Raw genomic sequence first — 9,247 nt, forward strand, 5'->3', positions numbered from 1 at the left:
TCCGGAGGGTCCCTTGTTCCACCACGGCCTCCGGTGTGAACGGTTCGACTCCTACAACAGGGCCAGTCTTTCCTATCAGTTTATCGAGCCTGTTGGCATCACCCCATGTCGGTGCCATTGCCCCAGCTCACCATTGGGTGGAAGATTGTACCTCACCAACTGATGATCTCTTGGGACTTTCACACATGACAGTCTCCGGAGTTTACAGAGAGCTGTGTGTAAAACAAGAACAGTTGTGTGGGCGAAAGCGCCTGGTCAGGGTCAGACTGGTTGAAACTGAAAGTGAGTGCGTGTTCTCTGCTGCTGTGGCCCACCCACTTCAAGCTCTGACGCGTTGGGCGTTCAGAGATGCTCTTCCGCACGCCGCTGTTGTCACGCCTGGTTGTTCGAGTTGCTGTCGCCCTCCGCTCAGTCTGGCCTTTCCCCTCTGACCTCTCTCGCTGACCAGCCGTTTCTGCCCACCCACCGGAAGTTTCATTTCTGTCATTCGCACCATCCTCTGTAAACTCTTAGAGACCGTCGTGCGTGAAAATCCCAGGAGATCAGCGGTTTCTGAGATACTCAAACCACCCCGTCTGGCGCCGACAGTCTCGTTCAGCGGTCAGAGTCACTCAGCTGACATTTCTTCCCCCCCATTCTGATGTTTCGCTTGAACGACAGATCACCCTCTTGACCGTAGTGGCGTCCTTTTATGCGTTGAGTTGCTGCCACGTGATTGGCTGGTTCGGTATTTACGTCAGGGAGCAGGTCATCCGGTGGACGGAAGAGTGGCCGCTGAGTCTCTGGACTTCGATATCCGAACGTGGAGTGAAAGGAGAAAATCTGCTCATGGAGATGTGGTAGACGGAATGCACCAGGTCGAGCCAACGGCAGTGAGCTGGAACCTGTGCGGGCAGACGGGATGAATTTTGGAAGGCGTCGCGTTCAGCACAGCGACTGTGGAGCCCGTTCTTGTGCGCGCCACTGTTCTGTGTTCGGTGCGCGCCCAGGGTTTCCCGTTCGTTCACGCCTCTCTGCGCGATGCAGAGAGACTTTCTTTTCACGAAACTATGATAAAGTTTATCTACATCATGTGCACAACAAGGTACAGAGAGTCAGTGTTTACAAGTCGGGAAGTGTACTCAAGTTAAAGCATGGTCGCTACCGTCTATAAAGCCGACGATACTGCTCACGGAATTCCCTCACCGTGCCCGCGTGCTCCCTCTCCAAGGACAGCTCGGGCACCCTGCCCGGATGGAGCCTGTCCCCGTGCCCACCACAGTTCCCGGCAGAGGCGGGCTAGATCCCTCACCGTCCGCCGGGATCCGCGTGCCGTCCTGCAGGCAGCGTCTCCGGCCGGAGGGTGGTCACCGTACGGGGTGCCTCTGTGTGGTCCGACGCACACAGCCTCGTCCGGAGATCTCCCCGCGGGGAAAGGTGTAAGTGAAGGAGTCCCTGCAGACGCTGGGGGTTCTTCACAAAACGCCGGAAGAGCCCCGCAGGTCAGGCAGCATCTGCGAAAAGGATTACTAGCTAATGGTTCGGGCTGAGGCCCTGTATGCAGGACGGGAAGGGACGGGGAGAACGTCAGAATAGAATGGTGGTGGGAGGGAGGGAGTGGGTAGCTAGAAGGTGATGGGTGAAGCCAGGTGGGTGGGAGAGGTAAAGGGCTGGAGAGGAAGGAATCTGACAGGAGAGGAGAGTGGACTGTGGGAGAAAGGGAAGGAGGAGGGACACCAGGGGGAGGTGAGGGGCACGTGAGGGGAAGAGTGCGAACGGAAGAAGAGGGAAGGGGAGGGTATACGACTACCAGAAGTCAGAGAAATCGATGTCGTGCCATCAGGTTGGACCCTACCCAGACAGAGTATGAGGTGTTGCCAAGTCCCTGTGGACCGATGGTGCATGGCATATCGGCCACTGGCCAGACCAAAATAAACAACCTTCGCTGGTGTGAAATTCTCTCACTAAAAGTCTTGCTGCTCTCGGTCGGGAAGGTTTAAAACTGTCCTTTCTGCTTTTTCTTTTCGTTTAGGTGGGGTCACAGCGGCTACAAGGAACTTTACCCGGAGGAGTTTGAATCTGAAGGGTGAGTTTCAAAGCACAATTGTGTCATTAGATATTTAAAATTTTAATTATTCAGAGATGAAGTGTGTACTCGGGTCTCGTTCGGCCCACCAAGCCCCACCGCCCAGTAACCCCCCCCCCCCCCAGTGACCTGTTAACCTTCTAACAAGGGCGTTGTCGGAACGTGGGAGGAAACCGGGACTCCCGGCGGAGACCCACGTGGTCACGGAGGTGATACCAGACGATTTGATGTAACCCCAGTTCCATCCGGAAGAGGACTGGAAGCTTGAAAATCTCTTCTGCAGATGTTAGAAATCCTCAGTGGGAGGAAGGGTCTGTGCTCTGAGGAAACCAAAATTGAGCTTCTTGGCCGTCAGGCTAAATGCTATGTATGGCATAAGCCAAACACCGCACATCATCAAAAACACACCATCCCTACCGTGAAGCATGGTGGTGGCTGCGTCATGCTGTGGGGATGTTTCACTTCAACAGGCCCTGGAAGGCTTGTGAAGGTAGGGGGTAAAACGAATGCAGCAAAATACAGGGAAATCCTGGCGGAAAACGTGATGCAGTCTGCAAGAGAACTGTGACTTGGGAGAAGAATTGTTTTCCAGCAAGACAGTGACCCCAAACACAGAGCCAAATCTACACAGGAATGGCTAAAAAACAATCAAGTTAATGCCCCGGGGTGGCCAAGTCAGAGTCCAGACCTCAATCCAATTGAGAATTTGTGGCTGGACTTGAAAAGGGCTGTTCCCCATGTGATCTAACAAAGCTTGAGCAGTTTTGTAAAGGAGAATGGGGGAAAAATTGCAGTGTCCAGACGCACAAAGCTGGCAGAGACCTCTCCACACAGACTCGAGGCTGTAATTGCTGCCAAAGGTGCATCGACTAAATACTGACTTGAAGGGAGTGAGTAATTACACAATCAATTATTTTGCCTTTAATAATAATTATCATAAATTTAGACCAATTTGTCTAATGTCGTGAAATTAGTTTTTTTTTGCGACAGCAGTACAGTACAATGTATTACTACGGTGCAGAAGTCTTAGGCTCCCTAGCTCTATATATGTGCCTGAGACATTTACACAGTACTATAGCACCTGTTCCTAAAGCTGGTAGTGCAGGACCACCTTTCTGAAGTGAGAAGGGAGCATGGCCTGGACGGTGGGGGTCTTTGATGATGTTCGTTGTCTGATCTGAGTTCCTCCAGCATTTTGTGTGTGTTGCTTTCGATTTCGAGCACCTGTGTTTAAAATCCCTTGTGTTTAAAATAACGGCAGCTTTTTTGGGGTTTTGGTGGCGAGGGGGGGAATGCTCAGGTGGAGATAGGTCGCTACCGAAGGAGGTGTAAGGCGCTCCTTCCCTCCGCCGGCCTGCAGGTCACCCTTGGGCGAGGTGTAGCACCTGCTTAGCCCCCCGATCAGGGTCACGTGAAGCCGCGGGAGCAGGCGGTGGACGGTCGTACGAGCAGCCGGTGATGCCACTGCGGATGGTCCCTGAAGAGTATCGGTAATGGGCTGGGGGGGTGGTCACACACACACTGCCCGGAAGGCAGCGACGGCACAAAGCACTGCTGCAGAAAAATTTGCCAAGAGCAATCATGCTCACAGGAAGGCCACAATCGCCCACGTCATACGACGCGGTGCACGGCGATGATGTTTTTTTTTCCAAAGATGTTTCTGGTTATGGGGACCTACAGCAGCACGTGGTCTCTGAGACTCTGGAACCGTTTCCTATCGTAGAACTGCTATGCTGGAGAGGGAACGTGCTCTGAATCACAGTGTAAATTTGAAATTCAGGCTTCCAAAGGGTTAGATATTTACAGGGCTCACGTCGTTGCAGTATGAATATCACCCAGTAGTGGGCGCCACGGTCGGATGGCTGTGAGCGTAGCCATGACAGTGCCAGCTCGCCGGGTCCTTGAGGAGGCTGTGCCTTCTCCCTTATTTGTGGGGCAGATACATTAGGGGCATTAAATAAACTCTTAGACGGGCACATGGATGAAAGAAGAATGGAGGGGAAGGGGTGGGTTGAATTTGCGCACAGCATTGTGGGCCGGCGAGTCCTCTGCTTTAAAAATTAAAAAAAATTGACCCGTCTTTACTTTAAATCCGCAGTGACCGAAGTGACAGCGAGGAGCTCCCGGCCAACGGGGCAAAGCCCGCGCCCGCGAAGCCCCCGAAGTCCGCGCCGCGGAAGCGCAAGCGGTCGAGTAAAGCCAGCAAGAAGAAACGCAAGAAGAAGTCGAGGAAGAAGCTGCGGCGGAAGAAGAGCCTGCAGTGCGGCGGGTCCTCCAGCGAGGAGGAGGAGGAGGACTCCGACCGCAGGAGCAGGGCGAAGGCCAAGAAGAAGCGGCGGCGGAAGGAGGCCAGGAAGTCGAAGGAGCCACCCCTGGGCTCCGGCGAGAGCAGCTCGTCGCCCGGCCGAGCCTCCGACTCGAGTAGCGGGGACGAAAGCGACGCGGGGAGCCGGCTGGGCAAGAGGAGGAGGGGGAAGCGCCGGAGGAGCGCTCCCAAGGGAGGGGCTGACGAGGAGGCGGAGGGCGGCAGGAGGCGGCACCGGAACTGGAAGCTCGCTCGGAACGACACTTCAGACGACAGCGGAGACGACGACTTGAATTAGGCGACCCCGGCCTGCCGTCCTCCTCCTGGCGGCCGAGAGACCTCGCGGACTGAAAACAGCGAGGAGCCGGCGCCGCCCAGGGCTCTCGGGCGGCTGCCGCCTCTCCCCGAACCCCGCTCACGGAGCGATTCGACGTGGAGCGTAAGAGGAGGGGGCGGGTGGGGGGTTGGGACTCGCGCAAAGCAGCGTTCAACTTGCTGGCCTCCCGGCTGCCGGACCGCGGCCGTGGCAAGGCTGGGCAAACGGCGGCCCCTGTACACCTCGGCCCTTCGAAGCAGAGGTGCCACACGTCCGCCGGGAGGGGCGAGGGTCTGTCTTTAACAAGACCAACGTGCGGCTATTCTCCCCCACCCCCCCCATCGTCTCCTGTGTGAACCTGTAATTCCGCCAGCTGCCGGCCGATTTAAGTACGCTTGCCGCCCCCACCCCCCCCCCCCCGAGGAGACGTGCGAAGTGAAACCGCGTCCAGCGAGCGCCCACCCTGCGATTTAGAGTTCGCGCGCAGGAATGCAGCCAAACGAAACGGCGTTTGCCGGGTCCAAACCGCGGAGCCAGCAGTCACTCACAGCACGCACAATCACGATACAGTCAAAAGGAAAACCCACACGGACACGGGTTAGGTATGCGTGTAGCCCAAGTCCCTGAGGGACGTCGGCCTCAAACAGTGCCTCAGCTTTTGCCTACGCGCAGCCGGAAGCAAACGTGATCCGGCTCGTCTTCCTCCGGGCCCACTGGGGTCCAGAGCGATGCACTCTCAAAATCCTGGTGGGGGGGGCTCAGAGCTCAGCAGGTCAGTCAGCACCGGAGGAAACTTTCAAAAAAAGACAGGCGCTGTTTCGGATAGGAAGGGGGAAGATGGGGGGGGGGGTGAGGGGAAGAGGTCAAGATAGGTGAAGTCGGGTGGGATGGGAAAGGTAAAGGGCTGGAGAGGAAGGAATCTGACAGGAGAGGAGAGTGGGCCGTGGGAGAAAGGGAAGGAGGAGGGACACCAGGGAGAGGTGACGGGTGGGAAAGGTAAAGGGCTGGAGAGGAAGGATTCTGATAGGAGAGGAGAGTGGGAAGGAGGAGGGGACCCAGAGACACGCACAGATTCACACTGGAGGAACTCAGCAGGACAGGCAGCCTCTCTGGGAAAGTGTAGACAGTCGATGTTTCTGGCTGAGACCCTCCAGCGGGGCGTGTCTTGATGAACGTTGACTGTTTTCTCTTTCCCAGAGAGGCTGCCTGGCCTGCTGAGTTCCTCCAGTGTCTGGTGTGTGTCACCGCTGCAGACTGATGGAGCGCGGCATGTTGGTTGCTGGTCGGGCTGAAATCACCTGTCGTCTGTGAGTGTGAATTTCTGCTTCTGAAGCCCTTGGTGTGCCCTGGACCAGAAGGGCTTGCTTGTGTCAATATCAAAGCTCAAAGCCCCCTGAATTGCTCCCATGAGTAGACGTACAGTAGAAACTGTTTAGTTGCTGCCTTCCCCTCACCCCCCCCATCTCATTTGATTAATTTTTAGCGACTGACTTTTCCCGACTTAATTGCTCCGGATTTTGTTCCTGGTCTTTACGTATTCTTTGCGAAATCCACTGACTTCCCCCAGGGCAAAAGCTGGTGAGGTGGTGAATGCCGGGGAGCGCTTTGCTTAAAAAATGTATATCCAAGGCAAAATGGCGTGATTTTAACTTCACAAGACAAAGTAGTAGGCCATTCAGCCCATCGAGTCTGCTCCAGCACTCCACCATGAGCTAAACTATTCTCCCGTCTGGTTCCAATTTCTGGCTTTTTCCCCATATCCCTTGATACCCTGACTAATCAGATGCCTGTCAATCTTAAACGCCCTCAATGATCGGGCCCCCACAGCTGTAAGTGGCAACGAATTCCATAAATCCAAGACCCTCTGGGTCAAAAAGAATTTCTCCTCGTCTCTATTTTAAATGGGTACCCTCTAATTCTCAGACTGTGACCTCTTGTCCTGGACTCACCCACCAAACTACATCTACTCTGTCCAACCCTTTCACCATTCTAAATGTCTCTATGAAATCCCCTCTCATTCTTCTGTACTCTAATGAATTACGGTCCAAGAGCCGACAAACGCTCCCCTGCATTCCAGGAATCATCCTCGTGAATCTTCTCTGAACTCTCTCCAACATCAGCACATCCTTTCTAAGATAGGGGGCCCAAAACTGCACACAGATTCCAAATGGGGTCTCACCAGTGCCCCATAGAGCCTCATCAGCACCTCCTTATTCTTATCCGCTATCCCTCTCGAAACGAATGCCAACATAGCATTCGCTTCCCCGGTGATTAACCTTTAGGGTATCCCGCACGAGGACCCCCAAGTCCCTTTGCACTTCTGAGTTTTGAATTTTCTCCCCATCTAAATAATAATCTGCCTGATTGTTTCTTCTTCCGAGATGTGCAACCGTACATTTCTCAACATTGTATCTCATCTGCCATTTCTTTGCCCGCTCCCCTAAACTCTCTGCAACCTTTCCGTCTCTTCAACACTTGCTGCTAACTCCGCCTGTCTTGGTGTCGTCCTCAAACTTGGCCACGAAGCCACTTAATCCGTAGTCTCGGCTGTTGGCGGGGACTGTGGGGGGGGGGGGGGGGGGTTGTAGGCTCAGGCTCAAATCCACGACTGCGTTCCTTCATGTGGATCCATCAGGTGCAGTCAGTCGGATTTTCCAGCAAAGGAGACTCTGTGCAGATCAGTTAAACGTTTATTTTATTTAGAGATCGGGGTGAGATACAGTTGGGCCCGGTTCCACTGACGCCAACTGCCTCCCAGTCGGGCAGACAGCCGTTGGGGCAGCAGTGATCTGATTTCAGTTCCTGCTCCCCGTCTCGGGAGTTGGCACACACACTCCCCCTGCAACTGCGGGGGCTCCCCCTTCCTAGCGGTGCCAGGCCAGTGATAACCCCGAGTTAGTCCCAGCCTGATCCCGGAGCAGTGAATCGCTACGCTAGCTTAACGCCTCGGGAGTTGTCAGCTCCTGCTCTGGGGTTTGTTGACGGGATCGTGGCAGCCCTCAGCCACCGAGGGAGCAGGCTTTTCAGTCAATTTAAAGCCCCTTCCCTCACGTTCCTGATTCCCTATTCCAAAGTGAGGAGGCCGCACGTTGGTCGAGTTTGATCATGGGAATTGTGTCCTGGCTGTCTAGATATGCAGGCCAGGGCAGTACGATACGGAGAGTGAGTGTTACCCCGTGTATCAGGCTCCCCCTCGCCACGCAGCCGACGAAACCCAGAGGAACGGCGGAGGCCGATACGGTCCGGCACCGGCGGCGTCGCAAGAGTTGCAGGTCAGCGTCGAACTGCCTCAGGGACTCCAGCTCCGGATTTTTCCCCCGCGGGCTCCTCTCCCCCGCAAGCGGGTAACAGCGGAGGTTTGAGATCAGAGTTCTCCCTTCCCCGGGTGAGCTGACGAACCCCCGTCTGCCCGGAGCGACCGGCTTTGAGGCGCCGGTGACCCGCCTTTCAAAAGTGACCCGGTTGAGTGAGAACCCCAAACTTTGCTGAGTTTAATTTTGGGAGATCTTCGATCATGAAGTTGAAGTGGAATTTTAAAACGTGACATTTTCTTTGACCGGGAGCAGCCGAGAGAATTTCGATGACGTTCTCTGTATAAACCTCAGGCCCCCACCTGAACAGTGTTACCCGCGTTTCGACAGCGTCCTTGCATCGCACTTTCTTACCGACCGATACTATATTTATTGGTAAATATTTGCAGCTCTGAAAGGCCAGGCGATAAATCCTGAATCTTACATTCTGGTAAGCAGTTATCCTTGAAAGTCTAGACTCCCCCCTGCTTCGAGTCCAGCTGCTGCGGCTTAACCTTCAGTTTTTTATGCAGCAAGGTCACAACAAACACAGGGCGAGCACCCCCTTTATCCGAAACACTTGGAGCCAAAGATTTCGGACTTTGCAGTATTTGCATCCGTGCTGTGAGTTAGCGTGAGGGGACGGGACCCAAGTCTGAACAGCAAATCCACTCGCGTTGCACGTCCGGCGTTGCACATGTATCCCTGAGGTAGTCTTGCATAAAACTTCTGATGAATTCGTGCGTGATGCCGTTGAGCCGCCGGGAAGGTGAGGCAGCACTGCCCCAGCAAGACCCGCCTACCAATACCTATCGGTGTTGTCTTTTCCCGTGTTGCTAAGTGACAAGAAGTTCCCCCCCCCCCCACCCCCCAAGAGATCCATTTTGTATTTGATCTTCAGAATATTAAACTATGTTTATATTGCTTAAATATCTCAGCAGGCTGTTGTTCTCTCTGTTGCACCCACAACTGGCGAAGTTTGAAGTGAATTTATTATCACAGTGCTTGTCTAACCCTGACAGCTGAAAGTTACATGTGTACTCGGGGACACTAAAGAACTCGCAACAGGGTCGATGAAAGACTGTACCTAACAGGCCAGTGTGCAAAAGGCAATCTGCAATCACACAGAAATCCGCGGCCCATCGCAGGCCCTTCGGCCCACAATGTCGTGCTGACCATGTGACCCGCTCCGGAGACTGCCTGTGATTTCCCTACCGCACCGCCCTCTATTTGACTGAGCTCTGAAAGGACCCTATTGTATTCACTTCCAC

At 54.5% G+C, this 9,247-nt stretch overlaps 1 protein-coding gene across 4 annotated transcripts in view; it reads left to right on the forward strand.

Annotated features, from left to right (window-relative positions):
* Positions 1–8,900, forward strand: part of nkapd1 (NKAP domain containing 1) — a 43,603-nt gene extending 34,703 nt beyond the window's left edge. For all 4 annotated transcript variants that reach the window (XM_059957960.1, XM_059957961.1, XM_059957958.1 and 1 more), the window contains 2 exons: positions 2,012–2,065; positions 4,164–8,900. In XM_059957960.1, coding sequence (XP_059813943.1) covers positions 2,012–2,065; positions 4,164–4,668 — 559 coding nt within the window. In that variant the 3' untranslated portion in view covers positions 4,669–8,900. The remainder of the gene's footprint in view (positions 1–2,011; positions 2,066–4,163) is intronic.
* The last annotated feature ends 347 nt before the right edge of the window (positions 8,901–9,247 follow it).

Source organism: Hypanus sabinus (assembly GCF_030144855.1).
Source record: "Hypanus sabinus isolate sHypSab1 chromosome X2 unlocalized genomic scaffold, sHypSab1.hap1 SUPER_X2_unloc_13, whole genome shotgun sequence".
Lineage (NCBI taxonomy): Eukaryota > Metazoa > Chordata > Chondrichthyes > Myliobatiformes > Dasyatidae > Hypanus > Hypanus sabinus.